Source organism: Calliphora vicina, chromosome 3, assembly GCF_958450345.1.
Source record: "Calliphora vicina chromosome 3, idCalVici1.1, whole genome shotgun sequence".
NCBI classification, from domain to species: domain Eukaryota; kingdom Metazoa; phylum Arthropoda; class Insecta; order Diptera; family Calliphoridae; genus Calliphora; species Calliphora vicina.
In genome coordinates this window covers 127,526,484-127,553,149 of record NC_088782.1, presented here as the reverse complement: position 1 = coordinate 127,553,149, position 26,666 = coordinate 127,526,484, and the positions used below count along the sequence as shown (strand labels likewise).

Sequence of the window (26,666 nt, the reverse complement as noted above, 5' to 3'; positions counted from 1 at the left end):
ATGTCCAGTAAAAATGTATTAGTGCCTCCCATAAAATAGAGTTTAGCCCTTAAACACCATTTCTATTTATTAATTGAAATGGAAAATACATTGGACAAGGTGCATTTAATAAGGTGCCATCGGCAGCACAGCTGATTATAGAAATATTACGCACAAATGTCAAACTACATATATAAAAAATATTCGCCAGTACGCCCGTATGTCAAACTCTATATATAAAAAATAAGTGAATTCGCCTGTATTTATTTGAATTCGCTACTGCTGTCACCTTGTTAAATACGCCTTGACATTGGAGTTGAAATAAAATTAAAATAAATAAAATAATGCTTTTTATAGTTCTAACATATTAGTTTTGTTTACGTTTTATTATTTTGATACGGCATCTCTGTTATTTTAAATTATGAATTAAAATACAACCCTGTTATTGGTGCTGTGTTTAGTAATTTCTTGGCGTTCTTTTTCAAATTCCTCATTTAAATACGCTGGCAAAGGAAAAAAATAGTACAGCCAATGCTTAATTGAAGCTAGTTTTTGTTTTGTTTTTATTAAAAGTAAACAGAACAAAAAAATTTAAAAAAAATATAATTAACCATATATTTATAGAAAAAACTTATAATAATCAATGAAAAATGGCTCTACAATCGTGTGGATGGGGTGAAAGTATTAATGTAAGTACTAAGAGTTTAAAGGAATTTGGATATGTTTTCACAAATAAGAATGTTTTCAGGAATATGAAGTAATGAATTTATTGGGCAAAGGCGGCTTTGCCAGTGTCTACAAGGCTAGATGTTTGAAGACTCAGCAATTGGTGGCTATTAAAATGGTAATTATTTAAAATATTTCAAAATAAATTTTATTAATTTGTATTTAAATGCTTACAGATTGATAAAAAGCTAATACAGGGAGCGGCCATGGCTAATCGTGTACGCCAAGAGGTGGAAATACACTCTAGGCTTAAACATCCATCCGTATTGGAGTTGTATACCTTTTTCCAAGATGTGAATTATGTTTATTTGGTTTTGGAGTTGGCCCAAAATGGTGAACTGCAGCGTTATATGAAACAGGTAATGCGTCGAGCCATGTCGGAACCAGAAGCAGCCAGTATTTTGCGCCAGGTTGTGGCGGGTCTTTTATATCTACACTCGCACCAAATAATGCACCGAGATATATCACTTTCAAACTTGCTATTGAGTGAGGACATGCATATCAAAATAGCAGATTTTGGTTTGGCCACTCAACTCAAGCGACCCGATGAACGTCATGTTACCATGTGTGGCACACCCAACTATATATCGCCCGAAGTGGTATCACGAGCTTCGCATGGTCTACCGGCCGATGTTTGGGGTTTGGGTTGTATGTTTTATACTTTGCTGGTGGGTCAGCCACCTTTTGACACCGATGCCGTTCAAGCCACTCTTAATCGAGTGGTCATGTCAGACTATCATATTCCCTCTTATATATCTTTTGATGCTAGGGATTTAATTGATAAGTTATTGAAGAAAAATCCTATAGAGCGCATAAGTCTGGAGCAGGTGTTGCAGCATGCATTTATGCAGCGTTTTGCTACAGGAACGGTGGAAAATGTGGCTGTCAATAGCACAGGTAGTTCGTTGGGTTACAGTCAAAGTGCTTCAAGTTGTGATAGTGGTATCATAACATTTGCCAGCAGTGAGTATTTAAAAAAAATAATTATTTTGTAAATTTGATTAATTTACTTTTTACATTTATTTTCTATTAGGCAATGCTTCCAGCGCTTCACGGCACCGTTCAAGACAACCGCCAATGGCTCAAATTTATGAACATCAATCATATGATCATACAGCTCAAGACCATTTACCACAAAATAAAGCCTTCCAACCGCATATAACCACTTCTACAGCTGACAGTATGGATTTAGATTGGAGAACTCCCTCTTCTCTGAGGGCCTATTACTCAACACCACAGTTTCAAGTGGAAAATCAAGAAAATGATTTTCATCCGCCAGCTGCTGTTCAAGCAACAAATTCCTACAATTTAGAACTAAAACACCAACAGCAAAATATGATACCCGGCATACCTAGTGGCAGTAGTAGCCTACGTTCCAATGAGGCTACTCCCAAAGTGGTAAAGAAGCTCGACATTAACTCTGAGCATATATCAGTGCCACCTTTAAACACCAAACGTTTACAGCCTACACGCTATAAGACTAAAAATGCCATTATGAGCATTTTGAAACATGGTGAAGTTGTCATAGAATTCATTAAATATCGCGCCAAATACAATAGCGATCGTATTACCGATATCTGTTGGATTTCCACAGATGGCATGCGTATTATCATCTACCAACCAGATCCGGGACGAGGTCTGCCAGTAGGTGAACGTCCGCCAGATTTACCCACTACCTCGGCTGACTGTATATTTTCCTATGACAATTTACCCTCGAAACATTGGAAAAAATATGTGTATGCTGCTCGTTTTGTGGGTTTGGTTAAAAGCAAAACACCCAAAATCACCTACTACAGCCCACAAGCTAAATGTGCCTTAATGGAGACTTTAGAAGATTTTGAGGCCTTGTTCTATAGCGGGGCCAAAGTTATCAAATCTCCCAGTGAGGGCATCAAAGTTTACGACAAACATGGTCGCCAACTTAATCTTGAAATGGAATTGTCACAGGCTCAACCTTTAATCGATCATCAGCAGAGCTGCTTTGAACATTGCCGTAAAGTTTGTCAGGTTTTAGAGATGACTGAACTGTCGAGCACTCACAATACTTTTCCCATTGTCATTGGACGAAGGCCAACCACCGATTTGCAGCCTCAACAGATTTCTACACATAGACGGGATCAAAGCAATGTTTTGATGTATTCGTCCACACCCAAGACGCAACAAGGTTCATCGATTAATTTTTCGTTGAGTACCATGTCATCGCTGAGCTATGAGAGTAAAACGCAGCAACAGCAGCAGCAAATGGCAGCTCAGCAAAATGTGCCGATTAAAAGGGTAACAGTGCCGGGAATAGGTGTAGCCACGGAGGTAAAAACAAAAATATTTTTTTATCCAAATTTTTTTTCACCTAAAAATATTTTTCACCAAATTTTTTTTCACCGAAAATTTTTTTTTTCTCCAATACTTTTTTTCAATTAAATTTTTGTTTGGTAGTTTTTGGACGAAATGTAAACATTAACCATAATCTTGTTTTCAACATGAAATCAGATTTCTTTCTAATATTTTTCACAATTTATCACAACAATTTCTTTTTAAATTTTTCTCCAATCTTTTTCTTAAAGTTATTTTCTTGTTTTTAATATTTTTTTAACAAAATAATCCATTTTCTCTTTTTCAGCTTTCCCATGGTGTTGTACAAGTGCAATTTCACGATGGCTCCTTGATCTCCATAATACCAGCGGCCCAGGGTGATGGCATTACCTATACTCAAACAACAGGCGTGTCCACACACTTTGCGCCCCATGACGATCTGCCTTTACAGGTCAGAGACAAAATCACACACCTGCCCGCTATTGAAAGGCTACTAAAACAAACCAGCAGCAATAGTGCAGCTGCAGGTGATCACAATTATCGTGCAGCAACTCAACAGTATGATTATGTCTGCATGACACCGAAAACGATTGGCCCAGCCATGGCAACGAATCATCATCCCATGAAGTTTTTTCGATAAAAACTTTAATAACAACTAAATGCCGGGCATGATTAGGGGTGGGAATTTAATAAACTCTTCAATTATTTTATTTCTGTTTTATGGGAATAAAATGTATTAGAAGTTTTTATATATTTTTTTGGAGGCTTAAAGCTTGTTGGGGGAAACTTTTTAAAATTAAATTTTATTTTTTATTGCAAAAAAACAAAACTTTTCAATGTATAAAGTATTTTTTTTTTTTTATTTAAAAAGAATTTTTGTAAAATATACAATATATTAGATAATTACAATTTAATTTATTTTTTATATAAATTTAAAAAGTTGTTTTATTTTATTTTTTTTATTTTATAGTACAGTGGGTTAGTGTAGATGGTAAGTATTTAGTAAAAAGAGTTTATATTCTAAAGAATTTCAATGCATTTTGTAGCCAAATGTTTTGTAAATAGATAATTGTCAATTAAGTCTTCCTTTACAATGCAGAAATTCTCTTTTGAACTTGGCTAAATCTTTGTACTTCACACACTTTACCTCTTCTATCCCTCGCCAACTAACTTTTTCTGTCGGCTTTTCAATTTCTGCATTGTAAAAATGGACTAAGATATACCTCCTGTTCTGTAAATCGAGTACTTTCAAAAACGAATAATTGTCAAATTGATATTCAGCAAATCGCACGAAACAGGTTTTAATGTAAATTTAACGATTTGCAGAATTTCAAAATATACTATGAAAACGTTTAAAATCGATAACGTTACTCGGACAGGAATCTTTTTTTGTTTTATAAAATGACTCTGCATTTTATCTTTATTTTAGCCATGCATTTATTTACATAATGTCAATATGATACTTAAAATTTTTAATTTAAAGGTCTAATTGGCAGTTTGTTCATATATTAATTACATTCTGTTACAATTTTCGTACAAAATTAAATCGTTGTTAATCGTTTTTTTTGTGGTTGTACATTTAAATTTTTTTTATTAAAAGCTTTCCAATTATGTATATTGCTTTTGTTGTTTATTAATTAAATTTTTAAGATTTGGAGTAGTTACTACAAAACAATTTAAAATTGCAATTAATTTCGTTTTTAAATTTAAATATATTAGGCTAAATTTTAATTTATATTTTTTAATTAGACACATTTTGATTTGAGTTTAAAGTTATAAAGACTGGAAAAAAAAAGAAATTCCAAAGTAAACATCTTAATTTCTGGACATATAATAAACATAACCTCTTAAATATCTTGTTTTCAAAGTGAAAATTAGTTTTATTTTAATATTTTTTCAAAATTTTCATACCAAACACTGCATAACATAACCTCAAAAATTTATCTCAATTGTATAACCAAATTTTGATTAAATACTTTTCATATTTAAATAAGCTGTAAGAGGAGCAGACTGTGACCCAACTATTCTGCCAATCCAGGCTCTGACAAACTCGAGGGAACGTATTTTTGGAGCCCCCTTCCTCTCGTGTTTAGATGAGTTGAATCTGTGACGCATAAATATCCAGCAATTTACTTCTTGGGTATCACAATGGTATCAGTTTTGAATCGACCCAAGAAAGCTGCTTGATGAGTGGCTGCCTATAGAGCCTAACCTATATGTTCTGGATGAAATATAAACATAACCTTAAAAGTATCATATTTTCTAATTGAAAATTTGTTTTTCTAATAATATTTTTGACAATTATTTAATAGATTTAAATCTAAATTGTTAATAGAAAGATTTTATACAAATACGAATTAATTCATAAACTTAATTCATTAGAACTTTAAACGTATTTTATTCATTCCTTTGAGAATTCATTCTTTAACTGTTTTTGCATAAAATAATTCAAATACTTGGAAAACGAAATTTACAGTTAGTATTTTCTTTTCATATAAATTACATTTTACTAAATCTAATGTGTCAATGGGCAGAAAAAAGCCTACATTTTTGCTAGTAATAAACATGTGATTAGAAGAGAATAGAAGAAGAAAGAAATGCATGAAAGAATTCAAATATGTTCTTCGTAATTTCAATTAGTCTTTATATTTTACTGCTTTTTTTTATTGCCAAAAAAACTTAATCTAAATGTGTCTCTATATTAATTTTATTTAAACTTAAATTTTGCATTTTTTCTTGTCTTTAAATTATGTATGTGTGTGGCATATTTTTACAAGCAAATTCAGAAGAATTCATTTTGAGCACAATATCAATATAAAAATGGATGTAAAGTGTTAATGTTTGGTGTATTTTGTTTATTAAAATAAAGATATCAAAATAAAAAATAAATGGCTAAAATAAATAACAAAATATATAAAAAACATAGCTAGGTTGTTATATAAGATCCTGAAAATGGCATTGATTCAATAGCTAACAGATTTAAATGTTTTTAAGAACGATTTATTTAAAAGAACTGGCTAAGTTCGTAATTGTAGCATAATAAAAAACGCATATTTGACATCACTGCTTTATGTCAAACGGTTGTTGTTGCAAATTTTTGGTAGTAATGCCACACTTTTTTTAACAAACGTATTGGCTCCTGTTCCGTAAATCGAGTGCTTTCAAAAACGAGTGATTTTCAAAAACGAATAATTGCAAATCGCACGATTTTGTACATGGAAACACGTTTGTGTACTCGATAGTAAAACGAGTAAATCATGTGGATTCGACTTACAGAAAACTACTCGGATTCGATGTACAGAATAGAGGGAGGGATTATTTTCTTTTCAAAAGCAAAAAATTTAGGTTCAATGCTAAATTTACTGAACCCTACATCTTGGCAAACCGTCAGTAGAATTACGGACACGAATTGGTTCATATTCTTTGGTTCAGCGAAAACGTTTTGAAGACATTAACAGTTTCCCACACATTTGAATAATTAATTTATAACATTTTATTTAAACTAATGAAAAAAAAAAATACAAAATAAACACAAAATTTATTTAGGCAGATTAAAGTTTTCTTTAAGAAATGTTGAACCCTATTCTAAGGACGGAGGAAATTAAAAACCTGGAGGGCATTGTAGTCATTGTAGAATGAAAAGTATAAAAATAAATTGATATGTTTTGATTCGTTGTTTAAAGACCTAAAAACGGTCTAAAAAACTGGTTTAATAATAAACTAATTAACTAATAATTAAATATGAAAAAAAATGAATAAAATAAAAATAATGAAAATAGAAAATGTAAAAAATAATTTTTTAACTTAAATTTAAATATAATAATAACTAACTAATTAATTAATATAAACAATGAAATATGTATGTATGTCTTTCTGTATAAATGTTATATATTTTGTTGATGTCTATTTAAACAAAATTGTGATAGCTAAAACAAATTAATGTTGGCATATATGTTTGTTATTGTTGTTGTTGTTCTTCTTACTTCTCCTTAAGCTCAAAATGAATCTTCTGAAATATGTCCTAGAAACGATCTTTTGATGTGGCGCTATATTCTAGTTCGTTGAGATTTTGTATTTCTTGCAACTCCTGGAATTTCTCATGATCCCGTATGTGTGCATAGTTGGCCGACAAGCACATTAGATAGTGCACCAGACTGAGTATGACCAGTAGAGTGGCCAGGGTGGCCAATATGAACATAACTTCGGCATTTTCTACGCCATCTTTACAGAATGCCTTAATTTCGTATTTTTCACATATTTTCATGTCTTCCGGTTTGGTGTTGGCGGGAAACATGAAATCTGTAAAGAGAAAATTTTAAAAACATTTAGTTAAAAAGGAAATTCATAATTTTAAAGAAATTTTCAAAATCTACAAAACTTATGTTTAATTTAAAGTTTTTCTGAAGATTTTTTTTTTAAAAAGCTAAAGAATTATTCATAATACTATGATTTAAAACAACAATTAGTGCAAAAAAATGTTTGAAATGAAAAAAAAATTATGAAAATTTTTGAAATTTTTTTTTGACAAAAATTTTTTTTTTTTGGAAAATTATAAGAAATTTTGATTTTTTATACTATTTAAGTTAAGTTTTTTAAAAAATTAAATAAACTTGCTTCAATATAAACTTCAAGTTAAACTCATGACCAATTTAACTAAAATTTAACCAAAGATTAACCCCCATCAATATCTGGTTATCGTTTTTCGTAACGATAAACCTCCAATTAACATTTTTTTTGTATGAGAACTGTCAGTTTATCGTCACGATAAAAAATAACCAGGGATTGAGAAAATGGGGGTAAGATTAATTAAGTCTCTGTCTCTACTTACGAAATTGTGTTAAATCTATACAGCTTGAAGAGCTCTCCACACTCGAGCACATATTCCAGAACATGGTGTAAATAAAGGTGCAAATAACCAAAAAACACAAGATTAAGGTCCACACAAAGTTAAGCAAATAAGTTAAACCCATTAGCTAGAAAAGAAAATTACAAAAAAGATCATTAAGAAAATAAAAAAACAAAAGAAAACTTTCACTAAGCCTTGTAAAGCAGAAGTGTCACCTACCACTGCACATGATATACGACCGCCAACACGCGAACGCCATGCTCGATAGACCTTGTAACGAGTCGCTCCAGTTGCCAGAAAACCAACAAATAATATCATAAAACCCAAAGCAGCCATGGCAGCGGCAATGGTAACAAAAATCATTTGCACTGCTTCAATCCTTTGAAAAAAAAATTAGAAAATGCAAGAAAATTAAAGCAACAATTAAAAAAATGTCAATTATTTTCATGAAGAGTTGAATAAACTTTAGCTTGTTCATTCACTTACCATATTAAACGCAAATGAAAGACTTGATCTACCATAATAACGGTTAAAGAAGCGCCTCGATACATGGTGCCACAGAAAATACCAACACCTAAGAGACACATTAGTGTCGCTATTAGGGTGGCATAGGGTATGCGCGCCATACATGACTGACAGCAATCACCTGGAAAATAATACATAACAATAGAAGGTATTTGACAATATTTCACATTAAATTGCAATCAATAATACTAAGTACATACTCGTAAATATTCTCTATACGCTTAATAATTATGGCTAAAAGCTAAATGTAGTGTTTAGAAAGGGAGTTTGTTTAAATACTAGAAATGGGAATTTAAAACGCCTTTAAACAAAAGAATATTTCAAAATTAAAATGAAAATGTAGGAATATTTTTAGAGGAAAGTTAAAAAAAATAAAGCAAAATAAAAATTTAAATTAATTACAAATAAAAGGTTTTCCATAAGAAAATAGTAGGCATAGGAACTATTTACACACTTTAAATTTAGCTTCTAAACTATTTTCCACTAAATTTTATTGTTCAATTTCTTAATTTTAGTTACAAAACAAGAGAGCTATATTCGGCTGTGCCGAATCTTATATACCCTTCACCAAATTATACTTCAAATAAAAATTTTAAATATTTTTAGGTAAACAACATTTTTTTTCCAAAGTTGTTTTTTTTAATTTTGTGGAAAACATTTTTTTTTTAAATTTAATTTTTTTAGTTTTTTAAATTTTTTTAAAATTGTTAAAAAATATTTTTTCAGGAATTTTAATATTTTTTAAATTTTAACATTTTTTTTTGTTTTTTTATTATTTTTTAAAATTGTTAAAAAATATTTTTTCAGAATTTGACCCATTGTTTAAAATTTAAAATTTTTTAAAACTGTTAAAAAATATTTTTTCAGAATTTGACACGTTGTAGGTCCTATAGTAAGTTGGACATACAACGGGTCAAATTCTGAAAAAATATTTTTTAACAATTTCAAAAAATTGAAAAAACAAAAAAAAAATTTTTAAATTTAAAAAAAAATATGTTGCAAGGTCTTTGAAATATCTATCATTAGATATCTATATTGTCTATATTAATGACTTAGTAATCCAGATATAGGTCAAAAATAGGGCAAAAATCTCAGCCATTTGTGGGCCGATTTTCTCGATTTTAAATAGCAACCGAGCCGGAAGAATTCCGGAGATATTGATGTATGAATTGTGAATGTAAGACTTAAATTGTAAGTTATTTGGGGGCTTCGGAAAGTTGATTTCAACAGACAGACAGACGGATATGGCTTAATCGACTCCGCTATCTATAAGGATCCAGAATATATATATACTTTGTAGGGTCGGAAATGAAAAATGTAGAAATTGCAAACGGAATGACAAACTTATATATACCCTTCTCACCAAGGTGAAGGATAACAGTAACTGTTTGAGGTTAACCTACACACTTACATAGTAAACAAATATGGCAACACTAATTTCTTTTGTTTACAAACAATAGTGTAATGAAAGAATCAGAGAGACGAGACGCATTGTCAAAAATCTAATTCATGCAACAACAGCAACAAAATACATTAAGCTGTAATGTATGTTGTTGTTATATCAGAAATAATGGAAACTTTACCAAATATTTAATTAATAGGTCACAATCCAAAGAAATTCTAATGAAATTTGTAATTTTTTTAGTATTTCATTATTAAAAGCAATTTATTTTTGTTTTGAATATCTCGTCTCTTAGTATTATTCTCTATTAAAGAAACATTAGTTATTTTAAAATTCAAAATATCCCAAATATATAAAAACTGATTACTATTTCTCATAGTTTTAGTTAGTTAAGTTCTACTCCTACATTACAAAATAGCCGTTAATTGCACTAATTCTTAAAAAAATAATTTATTAAGTTTAGCTTGCAAGTTGCAACATAATATTATTGCTACACAACTTGCTAATTTCTTGGCTTATTTTTACTCACTATAAATTTTTCAAACATTAAAGAAATACTCAATTATGTTGACCATTTAATTAACCCCCTTTTTTCGTTAAGTTTATGTCAAATGTTAAACATAATGACACTTTATTTAACCCACATCACAATAATGAATTCAATTAGTGAGTTAGGCATTAATTAAATTAATCCATTAATTATACGCAGAAAAATGATTCAAAATAAGAGAAAACTTGCTAAAATGTACATAAAAAATTCTATATTTTTTTTCCTTTTCTTAATTCCAAATCCTTTTAGTATTAACGAGGTGTTTGTTATAAAAAAGAATTAGATTAAAAAGTGTCATTGAATTTGGGTTAGTATGACATTTGTTTTACGTCCGGCCTGTTCCTCAGTATATAACGAATGTTTTGTTTGGTTTCTGAGCAGAAAAGCAAGCCGACCTAAAATTTTCGTCTGCGGCGGCAGGACTATGTTCCGGCGGATCTTATTAACATACACTTTTACACGTTATTAGTAAAACACTTGATTTTTATCCAGTCTAAGGATTTAAATGTATTTCTTTTTGCTTTTGCTTTAAAAAATATTGAAAGAGTTGATGAGTTTAGAGCCGACATAAACGGCGATTTAATTTGAGCCGACATAAGCCGTCAAAAACGGCGGCGGAGGGAAACAAGCCGGTCTGCTTGTTTCTAATTGAAAGAAATCTGAAACATATGAAAATGGTTTCTCTATATCTTAACTGACTAAATTATCATTAACTTCATGCATTAAACACATTGACTACAGCAGGCTACACGACTACAAATGTCGTTGGCAACATTTTATTATAATGAAAACGACAGCAACATCGTAACCAGCTGACATTGAAGTTTGACGTTTGGATAAATATTGTTCATTGTCACCTACGAAAATAGAAATTAGCTTAAGTTGGCTACAGCGTCAACGGTGGTCGTGTAGCTGTGATGACATCAAAATAATCGTAAACTCAATAAAAAACAAAATTCCTATATAGATGAATTCTATTTCGTTCGCATTCTTATCTTTCGACATCGATGAACAGATCATTTTGAACAGGATCCAATTTTTCAAGTAACATTGAAATCTACCCATAGTTATCCTAAACGGTCATGGAATATTTCGGTTCGTGTTTGGCACATACTCGTTTTAAATTTGAATCAAATATTGCAATATGATAAAATGAACTTAAATATAATATTCAGGTACTTATTTATAAAAAGGTACTCATTGTGTTCAATTTGATTTGAGTCAATATCCAGAGAGCTTAAAAATTAAAGAGAAGCAACGTAAAAAAAACATTAAAAATTAGTAAGTATTTTGAAAAACACTAAACTACGATAAGATAACAAAGAGGGTAGGTAGTCAAGTCCAACGTTTGTAATATATTATTGATATCATTACACATAGCTTTTGAAATAAACAGTAAATGCACAAAAAATTTAAACATTTTGTGAAACAAAACAAATATTTGAAATTTTAAGAAAATGTGTTACAAAATTATAAGATTTGCTAAATTTTAACAAATTGAAAGCTTATCAGTTTAGGTTCTTACTGCATAAAAATTTTCTATATTTTGGTTTTCACTGTAAAATAAAAATCAAATGTACTTTTACACATTATAGCGAAAATAGGTCACTAGTATTTATTGGAAGTATGCAAGTAGTAAGCCAGAAAAACAGGTGCAATTCTAAGTGTAGAAGTTACGACTAAAAAAGAACTACATACATAAAAGAATTTGAAGCTTTGGTGCCAAATAAGTAGTACTACGATTTCAAAACAAATTCTATTTTCCATACCTTCACTACCATCACGTTCTGTATAACGATCAAGTGATTGATCCGAACGGTAGGTGGGACGCCGACGATTGTTATAGGGATTATTATTGTAGGCTCGCGTTAAAACTCCATCGTCTTCGAAATTTGTCTCCAATAGTATCTCTTCACGAGGATCTCTAACACGATCCCGATTATTGGGACCAGCCAAAGGCATTGTGCTTAATTTATCTTTAATATAACACAATTTTTATATAAACTTTTTAAATTAGAATCAAATCATTAAACAGTTTTTTGTAACTATTGAATTCTACAAAAAGAAATGTATTGTTTTTAACTACTAGTGATTCATTTATTATTTTATGAATGAGTCTGACGTACTGACTTATTGTTAATTATTATTATTATTGTTGTTGTTTTCTTTTAATTATTTAACACTCCCTCTCTTTTGTTATTATTAATATGAATTTCACTTGGTTTTATAACGTTTCGCTTACTATTTAATACTAAATAGTATATTTAAATTTATTTGCCAAACAACTTAATAACATAACACTACAATTTGAATTTTGTTAAAAAAAGTCTCTCATTATGCTCAAATAAACAAAATGTTTATCTTATCTTAATACTCTCTTAAATATTTAATCATGTTTTAAAAAGAGAGCAGTTGTCTTAACCCTTGGTGGGTCTTTTAATTTTTGGTTGAGGGTCAGTGAAGGAAAACAACTGTTATGCACAACACTTCCTATAGAAAAAACTGTTATATAAAAATTTTTATATAGAATAAAACTGTAATACACATAATATTCCATAGAAAAAACTGTTATAAACAAAGTTTTCTATAGAAAAATCTGTTATATACAAATTTTTCTTTAGGAAAAACTGTTATACAGTCCTTTTTCATTAGGAAAAATTGGTATACACATATTTTTTCTAAGCCAAAAACTGTTATACGCAAATTTTTCTATAGAATAACCTGTTATACAGAAATTTTTTAATTAGAACAAACTGTTATACACAAATTTTTCTGTAAAAAAACTATTATATACAAATTGTTTATAGAAAAAACTGTTATACACAAAAAAATTTCTATAGATAAAACTGTTACTATAGAAGAAACAGTTATACACATTATTTTCTGTATAAAAAACTGTTATACACAAATTTTTCTGAAACATTTTTATATAGAAAAAAACAAATTTTTCTTTAGAAAAAATTGTTCACAAAATTTTCTATAGAAAAAACAGTTGTACAGAAATATTTCTATAGGAAAAAACTGTTATACGAAAATTTTTCTATACAGAAACAATTTTTCTTTAAAAAATCTTGATGCAAAAAACTGTTATACACAAAAATTAATATAGAGAATTTTGAAATATATGCATTTTTAAGTGCTTTAAAACTCAATATCGTAAGGTTTTATATAGAAAATGTTCAATATCGTAAGAATTCTTAAAAAAATTCAATATCGTAAACTTTTCTATTGAAATATTTCAATATTCTAAACATTTCTACAGAAAAAGTCAATATCCTAAACTTTTCTATTTAAAATTTCAATATCGTAAGTCTTTCTATAAAAATTTTTAAATATCGTAAATTTTCTATAGAAAATGTTCAATATCGTAAATTTTCTATAGAAAATGTTCAATATCGTAAACTTTTCTATAGAAAATGTTCAATATCGTAAACTTTTCTATAGAAAATGTTCAATATCGTAAATTTTTCTATAGAAAAACTTCAATATCGTAAACTTTTTATACTAAAATTTCAATATCGTAAATATTTTTGTAGAAAATATCGTAAACTTTTCCATAAAAAATATACAATTCATTCAATTTTCAAAAGAAAAATTTCAATATCGTAAATCTTTCTATAAAAAATTTTCAATATCGTAAATCTTTCTATAAAAAATTTTCAATATCGTAAATTTTCTATAGAAAATGTTCAATATCGTAAATTTTCTATAGAAAATGTTCAATATCTTAAACTTTTCTATAGAAAATGTTCAATATCGTAAACTTTTCTATAGAAAAATGACAATATCGTAAAAATTTCTGTAGAAAAATGTCAATATCCTAAACTTTTCTTTAAAAATGTCAATATCGTAAACTTTTACATAGAAAATGTTTCAATATCGTTAAATTTTCAATAGAAATATTTCAATATCGTAAACCTTTCTGTAAAAATTGTTCAATATCGTAAATTTTTTATAGAAAAGTATCGTCAACTTTTCCATAGAAAATTTTCAATATCGTCAATATCGTTAAATTTTTTTATAGACAAATTTCAATATCGTTAAATTTTCTATAGAAAAATTTCAATATCGTTAAATTTTCTATAGAAAAATTTCAATATCGTTAAATTTTCTATAGAAAAATTTCAATATAGTTAAATTTTCTATAGAAAAATTTCAATATCGTTAAATTTTCTATAGAAAAATTTCAATATCGTTAAATTTTCTATAGAAAAATTTCAATATCGTTAAATTTTCTATAGAAAAATTTCAATATCGTTAAATTTTCTATAGAAAAATTTCAATATCGTTAAATTTTCTATAGAAAAATTTCAATATCGTTAAATTTTCTATAGAAAAATTTCAATATAGTTAAATTTTCTATAGAAAAATTTCAATATCGTTAAATTTTCTATAGAAAAATTTCAATATCGTTAAATTTTCTATAGAAAAATTTCAATATCGTTAAATTTTCAATAAAAAAAGTTCAATACGTAAACTTTTCTATAGAAAAATGTCAATATCGTAAACTTTTTTTTATAGAAAAATTTCAATATCGTAAACTTTTCAATATAATATATTTAGAATTTCAATATCGTACAGTTAGAAAAGTTTGAATATCGTAAACTTTTCTATAGCAACGTGTGGTAAACTGGTCTATAAAATATTACAAATATCGTAAATATAAAATAAAAATAACGTAAATTTTTCGATAAAAAACATTTTAATTCTACTCATGAAGATTCGATTATTAGTTTCTCAAGAGTAACAAGAAAGAGTGTTATATTCTGCTGTGCCGAATCTTGTATACCCACCATCAATATGTTAAAATAAAATATTTTTCTGATATAGGGATTATATGGGAAGTAGGGTCGATTATGACCGGTCCTCACAAAAGTTATATGGGAAGTAGGTTCGATTAAGGACCGATCCTTACAACAGTTGGTAGAAAGTTCAGATTCATATAAAACTTTCTTATGTCCAATTTTAAACAGACAGACGGACGAACATAGCAAGATCGTCTAAGAATCTTGTGAGGACCCAGAATATATACTAATGTGGATCTGCAGCAAATATTTTAATGTGTTACAAACGTGCATAAAACTGCATATTTTAAAGTTTATCTTAGGCATAATGTTTAGCATTAAGATGATTTAAATTCATTTCATCAAACTTTGAACGAAATGTCAATTTAAAAATCTACTTAATTGCTTTTCAAATCTCCACATTACAAAATTTAAATAAGCAATTTAAGCCTGTGGGCTTCTTTTGCATGGTATTGTTTGCATTCTTCTCTAGAAAATTTTGTTTTTTTGGTTAAAATGCTTATTCATTTGCTAAAGTACCCAGCAGTAAACTAAAGTAAAGTAAACTACGAGTATGTAAGTAGGAATAAGATTTTAGTTGTTGGTTTTTGGAATTAATTGAAATCCTCTGGCACATGTTATAAATGACAACTGCAAAATGAGCTAAAAGCAGCAGGATATTCAAGTCATTGTAAGCGATGGCTGAACTTTTTTCTGTTGTTGTTGCGTACAGTGTCAGGAGAAAACAAAAGATTCCTTTTGGCTTAGATCCATGTGAAAAGTTCTTTGTCAATGTCGCAGTGGAGTAAGGGCTACATGGGTGTTGTGTAAACTAAGGCGTAAAATTACTAGGGAGCAAACTATGTACAACAGGAGGCACATTATACACACACTATCTCTGTCTCTCTAACATAGATACTTAGTTAAAAGCAGGATAATTACTTGTCTGAATATTTCATAACTAGCAGGACTTAAACTCGTCGTCACACTGGCAAAGATATTGAATTTTCATGTTTGTTTATATGTACGAGAATTATATGCTTGGGAACTTTTACATTTGTGTGAGATTTTGCTAGTGTAAACATTACGTTTTCAAAATTAACATAAACTTAAGCGTTATAAACTTAGTTGAACTCATTTAAAAGCATATTTAATGTCATTAAAATCTACACAAACTCTTAGCACAAACTTGTAACTTGTAAATCCCATTAGCAAAAGAAAACTGCCTGCTATTCGTTTGAGAATTTTGCTAAATTACTTCTTGTAGTTTTGTTTGTATTGTATTGTATGTTTTTGGTTACTTTGGAAAATGTTCCATTAAACCAAAACTTGAAGAAGTTTCTATTCAGTATTTCATTCTTATTGCGAAATACAGTGGTTTTTATTATTATCACACATAAATAAAGTAAATACATATGTAATGTACAATAACAACAACAACAAGCATCATTGTGTGTCATTTCAACTGTAAACAAATACATAACTGTTATGAAATGTTACACTGAGAAAAATAACAGACATAAATAACATCTAAAGATGTTGGATTTTTATTTAAAACTGAATTCTAGTTGTAGAAATAGAACATTCTATGAAACTGCTGAATGTTGGCACTGTGTATATATGTAAATAGTGGCAGAGGGTTGCAACCAGTCAGTTTTATCATAGGCGCTGTTAGAATTAACATCTACTGCATTCTTGTACATTATAAAGTGTGTCACTATTTAAATTGTTGTGTAATTTTGAATAAATAATGAATTGTTAAAATGTTTAAACTACTAAACTGCTTTTATTTCCAATTAAAAGTATGTAGTTTATTTAAAGAAAATAAACCACCGCTTTTAAGAGGTAAAAACGTAACAATATGTAGGTTGAATGTTCAATGTTTTAATCATTATATTGCGTGTACGTCATTGAAATGAGGATTTTTTTTTTAAATTTTAGCTTTTATTTTGAAACATTTAAACAACATTAAAATATGTCTGGCCGCATATTCTGGATGTGCTTCAAACGAATCAATTGCGTTCGGTAGAGGTTCCCTGTAATGGTCTGGCTGGATTTCGGTAGCTTATTTTTTTTTCTTCCACCAAATAGAGACTATTTTTTCAAAATTAATTTTAATTTTTTTTTTTACAAAATTATTTGAATTTTTTTTACAAAATTATTTGAATTTTTTTTTACAACATTATTTGAATTTTTTTTACAAAATTATTTGAATTTTTTTTACAAAATTATTTGAATTTTTTTTACAAAATTATTTGAATTTTTTTTACAAAATTATTTGAATTTTTTTTACAAAATTATTTGAATTTTTTGAAATAATCGCTTCAAACGAATCAATTGCGTTCGGTAGAGGTTCCCTCTGATGGTCTGGCTGGATTACAGCAGCATATTTTTTTTCTCCCACCAAATACAAACTATTTTTTCAAAATTAATTTAAATTTTTTTTTTACAAATTTATTTAATTTTTTTTACAAATTTATTTAATTTTTTAATTTTTTTTACAAAATTATTTGAATTTTTTTTTTTACAAAATTATTTGAATTTTTTTTTTACAAAATTATTTGAATTTTTTTTTACAAAATTATTTGAATTTTTTTTTTACAAAATTATTTGAATTTTTTTTTTACAAAATTATTTGAATTTTTTTTACAAAATTTTTTGAATTTTTTTTACAAAATTATTTGAATTTTTTTTATAAAATTATTTGATTTTTTTTAAATAATCGCTTCAAACGAATCAATTGCAAAGTTCCCTGTGATGGTCTGGCTGGATTTCAGCAGCTTATTTTTTTCTCCACCAAATACAGACTATTTTTTCAAAATTATTTGAATAGGTCCTTGCAAAGTTCTTCTATCATTAAATATCCATATTGTCTATATTAATGACTTAGTAATCCAAATATAGATCAAAAATATGTAAAAATTTAGGTTGTCCTGGTTATTCCTTATATCTCAGTCATTTGTGGGCCGATTCTCGATTTAGCGGATATGGAAAGTTGATTTCAACATATAGACGTATAGACGGACATGGCTATATAGACTCCTCTATATATAACGATCCAGAAAAATATAGAAATTTTAAATGGAATGACAAACTTGTCATTCATAGTGAAGGGTATAATTAAAATTGAAAAATTGAATTCAAAATTCCACTTTAGAATGATTTTTAAACATGTTCGAATTTTCAAAGAATTAAAATTTTCCATTTTAAACCATGTTTTCTCATGTAATTTTTTTTTATTTTTTTCTTTCAGTGTTTTTACACTATTCCAACCACCACCACCACCCAAACAGTGCAAAATTCATTTCATATTATTTTTTATCTGGGTTTTTTTTTAAATGTCTTTTAAAACAATTCACATATACGAGAGTATTTATGTCATTCCAAGCATTTCTTTAGTCTCATAATTAGGCTTTAGCAATTTATCATGTGCAACTAATGGGTTTTCATATATTTCTTTTTCTTTTTTTTCTTTTTGCCTGCCTGCCTGCCTCCTTACAAGATGAATAATCCTCTTTATAACACTTTTTTAATTGCGTTTTATTTCAAATACTTGATGGCGTAAAGGATTTCTCTCTCTTGCTTTATATTCTGCAGTTGTACATACAATATAATAAAATAAAGTTTTGCAAAACTGTAAAATGCTAAAAAAAACACTCATTTACTTGAGTTTTAAGTTGCGGAATATAATATTACTACATGAATAATTTCTGTAGCAGATAAATTTGTATTTTCTTTTTGTGAAGCAGTAGATACATATTTAGGGAACGAGAAAAAAGCAACAAAATTTGTAATAAAAAATAATTATATGCAAAAGTTTAAGTAATTTTTAATAAACTTTATGGGCAGTGGGAGATTAAATTGAATATTTTAAATTCAGCAGAAATTTTTATGTTTTTTTTTATATAAAGAATTGTACAAAAGGAGAAGTAACAGTGTATGATGGGCAAAGTTTATGTAGTTTTAATCCCTAGCAACTTAATTTATTTTATATATATACTAATATCTTTCTCTTAATCTAAATACAAATGTAGATATATATTTTTTTAAATAAAAATTTGTATTTTTTTGAAAATTAAATTCCAAGTCGAAATTATATTTTTTAAGGATTTTTAAAGATTTCTAACATTATTTCGAAATTAATTTTATACCAACAAAATATAAAAATTTAATTTTTATGTAAAAAATCAATAAATTTTTAATATTTTTAAATATTATTTTTATTTTTTCAATGTTGGAATTTTCAAAGTTTTTTTTTTGAATTGTTATTTTTTCAAGAATAAAGTGTATCTTTTTTAAATAACAAATACTAATTGCCTTTTTAAATTAATTTCTGATTCAAAATTTATATTTTTGAGAAGTTTTAAGAATTTTCGAAAATTCGAACATAATTTCGAACTTTATTTTATGAGATAAAAAATATACAAATTAAATTTTAATGTATGAAATAACAAAATTTTGAAAATTTTTTAATATGTTCAATTTCGAAATTTCTTTAAAATTGTTATATTTCCATGAATAATGTCCATTTTTAAAAAATAATGAATAATTTTTCTTTCAAAATAAATTTTTGGTTTCAAATTGATATTTTTGAGAAGTTTTATAAATGTTCGAAATTTCGAACATAATTTCGAATATTGTTTTAAATATTATTTTTATAAAACATATAAATACAAGTTGAATTTTAATGTAGAGAAGAATATTTGTTAAAAATGTTAATTTTCGAAGTTTCTTTAAAATTTTTATTTTCTTAAAAAAATCAAATATTTTTGCTTTAAAAATTAAAATTCTGGATTTAATATAATTTCGAAGTTAGCTTTATGCATTAGAATATATAACAAATGAAGTTTAATGTAGGAAATTAAAATAAATTGAATATTTAATATTTTTTTAAAATGTTTATGTACGAATTATCGAACTTTCTTAAAATTGTTTATGTTTCATTTGTATTACAAATATTTTTCCTTTTAAAATTAATTTTTAAATTTAGTTTCTCATGTTCGAAATTTCGAACATTATTTCAAAGTTAGTTTTATGCGTTAAAATATATAACAAATAAAGTTTAATGTAGGAAATTACAAAATTTTAAATATTTGTTTAAATATTCAATGTTCGAATTTTCGAAGTTTCTTGAAAATTTTTATTTTTCTATTTTTTCATAAAAATTAAATATTTTTCTTTTTAAAATTCATCCGTAAGTCAAAATTTACATTTCTGAGAACTTCTAAAGATGTTCGAAAATTCGAACATAATTTCGAAGTCAGTTTTATGCATTAAAAAGCTTGATAATTAAATTTTAATGTAGAAAATTACAAAAAATTTAAATATTTGTTAAAATATACAATGTTCGAATTTTCGAAGTTTCTTGAAAATTTTTATTTTCTATTTTTTTTATAAAAATTAAATATTTTTCTTTTTCAAATTTCATTCCTGAGTCAAAATTCACTTTTTTGAGAACTTCTAAAGATGTTCGAAAATTCGAAATTAGTTTTATGTGATAAAATATATGTTAATTGAATTTTAATGTAGAAAATTATAAAAAATGTTAAATGTTTGTTCAAATATTCAATGTTCGAATTTTCGAAGTTTTTTCAAAATTGTTATTTTTCATAAAAATCAAATAATTTTCCTTTTAAAATTAATTTCTGGATTTAAATTCACATTTTTGAAAAGTTTTGAAAATTCTAACATATTTTCGAAGTTAGTTTTATGCTTTAAAAAATATAAAAAAATTAAGTTCATAGGAAATTACAAAATTTTAAATATTATTTAAATTTTTCAATGTTCGAATTTTCGAAGTTTCTTTAAAATTTTTATTTTTAGAGAATAATGTGTATTTTTTTTAAATAACAGATATTTCTGCTTTAAAAATTTATTCCTAAGTCAAAATTCACATTACTGAGAATTTTTAAAGATGTTCGAAAATTCGAAAATAATTTCGAAAACAAAATATTTTAATTGAATTTTAATGTAGAACATTACAAAATTTTAAATATTTGTTAATATATTTGTAATATTGTAAAAACTTTGTTAAAAATTTCAATATTCGAATATTCGAATTTTCGAAGTTTCTTAAAATTTGTATTTTTAAAATATAATTAACAAAAACTTCAGTTTAAAGTCTAAATTTATTTTTTTTTGAGTTTTTATGAAGTTCGAAAATTCGAACTTTGATTCGAAATCTGATTTCTATTAAAAAGTATTGTATATAAAATGCTGAAATTGTAGAAATAATGATTGAAATCCAAGTTTTAAATGATGTTACAACGGCATGGAAATTTCAAATTTTCCAAAATTTTTAACAAAAAAAGTGGACTAAATTGCACCAAACATAAATAATTCTTTAAATGTTTAGGATTTAAAATTTTAATTAAACTTTTACAAGAATTTCTTAAATCAGATTTAATTTAAAGCCATTAATTACCCAGAAAATAAGTTTTAAATTTCAAAATCCCAAAAACGTTTTCGAACTTAAACATGCTAAATCAAAACTCTGTAAATCCCCCAAACATTGATAGGAACTGCTTGTTATATATTTTTTTTTAACGAAAACGTGTACATAAAAATGAATACAAAGTGATTTCTCTAATTTTATGACTTCCCTTTGCAAAAAAAGGAAAAAAAGAATTTGAAAAATATATAAAATATAAAAAAAAGAAATCACACAAAAGCTCAATCCAAATGGAAATGTAACTTTTCAACAAACAATATTGGCCTAATACGAGCACAATGTTTAAAAACATAAAGATAATCCAGCAGGATTTCGTTTTCCCCCCTTTCCACGCTGTTGTTGTATAGTGGAAGGGGGTGAAGTGAAGTGTTATTTTTATGTGAGGATATATTGAGGATGGGTGGTAGTTAGTGTGGGTGCGGAAAAGTTTTTCCTTACTTTTTTTTTTTGCTGTTTGTTTAGCAAACAAAAAAAGGAGAGAAAAAAATACAAGGAAAGTTGTACATAAATATTCAAAGTTACTGAGCATAAGCATGTATATTGTTATTATTCGGTTTGTGTCCGTTTATTCAATCCAATCCAATTGAAATGAATTTGCCCTAGAGGCATAAAGCCAAAATTGTACTAAGGAGATACATACTACAATATACTACGCATAAATTTATTTACTCTACACCACAGAGAAAATGAGGAGACTTAGAAGCTAAATATTTCATTAAAAAATATTCAAATTCTAGTAGGGAACAGCAGTTCTTTTTAGCTTAATGTTTAAGGTCTCTTATCTATCTATGCAATTCCCCATTTATGTTCATGTTTATTTGGCCAAGGAAGTAAGCAAGTAAATAGTCCTTCCATACAAAATGTTTTTCAGTGGATATGTTGTTTGTCCTATTGTGGTTGTTACTGATGAAATACTTCAATAACAATAAAATGGATTAAAACAAGTAGTCGAAAACCCTCTAAACATTTGAATTTCAAGCCACAAAAAATATATTTATTTATGGTTTGTTGGAACAGGGAGACTTTTTTAAGGGAGTTTTAAAATTGAATCAATTTTAAATTTATTTTATGAGTTAAAATTAATACATCTTTAATGTGAAATAAACGAAAAATGTTGTTAAATTAGGCGTTGATTATAATCTCAACAGAAGGCAGTTAAATTTAATGGTATTTATTATGAAATAAATAGTTTTAAGTTGAGATTTAATAAATCTAGTGGCTTTTCTCTATTTTAAACATAAATAGAGAATGATGTTCGAAAATTCGAAATTAGTTTTTAACATTAAAAATTATTGTAAACAATTTCTTTACTTAAAATGTGTAATTTCTAGGGTATTCAATTAATCGGGTTTCTGGTTTAATCGGTTAATCGAGCAAATAATTAATCGAGGTTTAGATTTATTCGGTTAATAATCGGTTAATTTAAAATTATTCGATTAACCGAATAATTTCTATTTTCATTTTAAATTGAAAATACAATAACGAATTTTGTGTACAAAAACATAAAAAACAGCAAATAAGGTATTTGAGATCATTTTTGTAAACATATCGCCTAATTGCTTCAACCTGAGACCTGAGTAATACAAAATATGCGCTGTTCTATAATCATTCATATAGTTTTATCAGTTTTCAAAAAAGTAAATTATTTTTTGTGTGTGTTTTTTTGTTGTAAACACCAAAATTAAAATTCATGTTTTCTCGTATATTTGATTAGTAAAAATTTGAGTTAAATACAGATTAGAAAGATATTAACATCTACTATTTATATTTGAAATCGCATGATTTGTTGAAAATTTATTTAAGAAATAGTAAAATGTCATAAAATATTCAAAGGCGTTTTTCTCGAAACGATTTTTTTTTAATTATGACGTTGTTGCAGCAAATGAGCGATGTGTGAGTTTTTTAGTGAGATCTTCTGAAATAATCTTTTATAAAAGGAATATAATTTAAACGATCTTTTTCTTTAGATTTAATAAAACTTTTCTTGGGAAAAACTCTCTCTGATTGTATATGTTGGAGAAATCAAAAGAAATCATGATAAAGAATATTTCTTTTTGGATTGTTTTAGATTTTGATTAATTTAATAGTTTCGTTTAGTTATGATAAAAGACTCATTTAAAAAAAATCGCCTATAAATGTAAATACAAACAAAGCTTCAAATACATGTCAATTAAATATGTCAGTTGTTATACATACTCACTAATCATGTTTATTGGATGTTCAAAAAATATCTAATTTTAATTTGAAATTTGTATTTGAATTGAAACGGAAAAATAAATATGTACATACAAAAACATTTTTTAAAGTGCAAAAAAAAGTAATTTCGGTTAATCGGTTAATCGACACAAATTAATCGGTTTATTTGTTATTTGAAAATCGGCAATTTCAAATTATTCGAACAGTTAACCGTCAAAAATTAATCGGTTAACCGATTAACGGTTAATCGATTGAATACCCTAGTAATTTCTCAAATATTTAATATTCGAATATGTTTAGTTTGTTAAAAAAATTTAGTTTTCTTAAATGGAAACTCATTCAATATAAAAAAATCACTTTTTTAACATTTTGAAAATGTTCGAAAATTCGAACTTAATATCGAAATTAGTTATTATCTCAAAAATTATTGCAAAATACATCTTCACTATTTTCTGTGATTAAAAATGTATTTCAACTTATTTCAAACATGTTTGAAAATTCATTCAGTAAATTTTTCAAATATTTATTTTTCGAACAAGATTTTTTTTGTCAAATAAATTCAGTTTTCTTAAATGGAAACTCATTTTAAAGAAAAAAAATCAGATTTCATATATTTTGAACATGTTCGAAAATTCGAACTTAATTTCGAACTAAGATTTAAACATCAAAAAATTCTTTGAATAAAAATTTAAAATAATTCTCTGTAATTTGAACTTATTTCAAAGATGTCCGAAAATTTAAAGTAAATTTTTCAAATATTTATTTTTCGAACATGATTTTTTTTCACCAATAATTTAGTTTTTCTTAGATTAAACAAAATTATATAAAAAATAAATACATTTCAAGTATTTTGTACATTTTCGAAAAATCGAACTTAATTTCGAAATTAGATTTTAGCATCAAAAATTATTGCAAAATACATCTTAACTATTTTCTGTGATTAAAAATGAAAAATCTTTCTCTGAAAAATTCAAATTTTAAATTAATTAAACAATTTTTGAAATTTCGAAGTAATATTTTATAATTTTTCAAATATTTTTTCCACAAAAAATTTAGTTTTTCTTAAATTGAACAACATTCTATGCAAAAAAACACATTTTAAATATTTTGAACATGTTCGAAAATTCGAACTTAATTTCGAAACAAAATTAAACAAAATTATATAAAAAATAATTAACATTTCTTTGCTTAAAAATTAAAAATCATTCTTTGAAAAACTCAAATTAGATCTTTTTTCCAAGATGTTCGAAAATTCATAGTAAATTTTTCAAATATTTATTTTTAGAATATGATTTTTTTCTCCAAAAATTTAGTTTTTCTTAGATTAAACCAAAATTATTATAAATTCGAACTTAATTTCGAAATTAGATTTCAACATCAAAAATTATTGCAAAATATCAAAAATTAAAAATCATTCTCTGGAAAACCCAAATTTGAACTTATTACAAAGATATTTGAAAATTCAAAGTAAAATTTTATAATTTTTTGTTTAAAAAAATTAAGCTTTCTTAAAAAGAAGCTAATACGATGTAAAACAAATCTGTTTTCAAACATTTCGAAAATGTTCGAAAATTCGAACTTAATTTCGAATTTAGATTTTAACATCAAAATTAATTTCAAAATACTTCTAAAATATTTTTTTTATTAAAAATTAAAAATCATTCTCTGAAAAACTCAAATTTGAAATAAAATTTTATAATTTTTCAAATATTTTTATATCGAACATGATTTTTTTTTCTCTAAAAATTTAGTTTTTCTTAAATTAAACAACATTCTATACAAAAAAAATACTTTTCAGGTGTTTGGAACATGTTCGAAAATTCGAACTTATTTTCGAAATTAGTCTTTAGCATCAAAAATGATTGCAAAATACTTCTATACTGTCCAAAATTTCCATACAAATAATAAAAATGTATATTTTTTCTTTTATTAAATTTTGAGAATTTTTAAACAAAATTCGAAATTTTGAACAAAAAACAGAATTTAAAAAAATTTTAAAATTTTTCAATGTACGAATTTTTGATTTTTTTAAGATTGTATCCAAAATTTTCATACAAAATTTTATAAATTTAAAAACTGTTTATGAGTATCGGAGTTATTTTAAAACTTTTACTCTATCTTTAATAAAAATTAAAAAAAAAAATAATTTAAAAGCTCTGTTTTCTATATTTTACTTGTAATTGTACAAAATTTCTTTGAGTGTAACTCAATTAGTCTGGGTTACAGTTAATTTCGTTTAGTGTACTGTAAATACCATGTAAAAGAGTGAATGTCTATCTGTCAGTTGTCTTATATGTAGGTTTCCGTTATAAAAACAGTTTGTAGTAAATAATCTAAACGGAAATAAAGGAATCTAGCATCCTGTGCAAATAAAAACAAAAAACTAGATCTTTATATTTACTAAATACGAAATTCTGTAGAAACATCATTATATTTAATGAACTTTATTTACAGGAAATTTAATTGTTACAAGATGGCGCGTTTTATATGTAGTAAAGGCAGACAATTAAAGGAATACACAGACAAAGGAAAAAATAAATATAAAAAAGTAATGGAGTAGAATACATAACAATGAAGGAAATTACTATAATAAAAAGATATTGTTACATATCTAACGTTAGCTATAGAAAAGAAATACATAATAATAAAGTTAATCAACTTACCCATGTTTTATGATTAATAATGTAGTAGTTATGTTAGTAGACTCCAACAAATCTTTAGCGTAAACTTAGTTTCGTTGAGGGCCTGGTTTAGGTATTGAAATTATTAGTGACGTAAATACATAAAACCATATTTCCAGCAACAACAATGGAGATGAGAATAACAAAAACACACAAAAGCAAAGAAGTTGGCTAAGGCGAACTTGTTTTTTTCTTTTATTTGTTTCTTAATTCTTT

At 26.4% G+C, this 26,666-nt stretch overlaps 2 protein-coding genes across 3 annotated transcripts; one reads left to right on the top strand and one right to left on the bottom strand.

The window, feature by feature from the left end:
• The first annotated feature begins 519 nt into the window (after positions 1-519).
• SAK (Sak kinase) lies at positions 520-3,954 on the top strand. Its single transcript, XM_065503249.1, has 5 exons — positions 520-668; positions 728-823; positions 882-1,668; positions 1,739-3,012; positions 3,323-3,954. The coding sequence occupies exons 1-5, from the start codon at positions 630-632 to the stop codon at positions 3,653-3,655; spliced, it is 2,529 nt and encodes an 842-aa protein (XP_065359321.1). The 5' UTR covers positions 520-629; the 3' UTR covers positions 3,656-3,954.
• On the bottom strand, positions 3,846-26,666 carry M6 (neuronal membrane glycoprotein M6). Of its 2 annotated transcripts, none has more exons than XM_065503251.1 (5): positions 26,433-26,666; positions 8,348-8,507; positions 8,081-8,240; positions 7,844-7,988; positions 3,846-7,314 (listed from the first exon to the last, which is right to left on the bottom strand). In XM_065503251.1, the coding sequence occupies exons 1-5, from the start codon at positions 26,434-26,436 to the stop codon at positions 7,037-7,039; spliced, it is 747 nt and encodes a 248-aa protein (XP_065359323.1). In that variant the 5' UTR covers positions 26,437-26,666; the 3' UTR covers positions 3,846-7,036. The 2 variants fall into 2 exon arrangements, with proteins under 2 accessions (XP_065359323.1, XP_065359322.1); XM_065503250.1 differs by lacking the exon at positions 26,433-26,666 and adding an exon at positions 12,108-12,436.

Excerpts from the sequence above, each read along its gene's own strand:
- M6 (XM_065503250.1), bottom strand. The coding sequence starts at position 12,300 with ATGCCTTTGGCTGGTCCCAATAATCGGGATCGTGTTAGAGATCCTCGT. Across the intron at positions 8,508-12,107 it reads AGAACGTGATGGTAGTGAAG|GTGATTGCTGTCAGTCATGT; the intron begins GTATGGAAAATA and ends ATTATTTTCCAG. Across the intron at positions 7,989-8,080 it reads GTCGTATATCATGTGCAGTG|CTAATGGGTTTAACTTATTT; the intron begins GTAGGTGACACT and ends TTTCTTTTCTAG.
- SAK (XM_065503249.1), top strand. The coding sequence starts at position 630 with ATGGCTCTACAATCGTGTGGATGGGGTGAAAGTATTAAT. Across the intron at positions 824-881 it reads AATTGGTGGCTATTAAAATG|ATTGATAAAAAGCTAATACA; the intron begins GTAATTATTTAA and ends AAATGCTTACAG. Across the intron at positions 3,013-3,322 it reads GAATAGGTGTAGCCACGGAG|CTTTCCCATGGTGTTGTACA; the intron begins GTAAAAACAAAA and ends TCTCTTTTTCAG.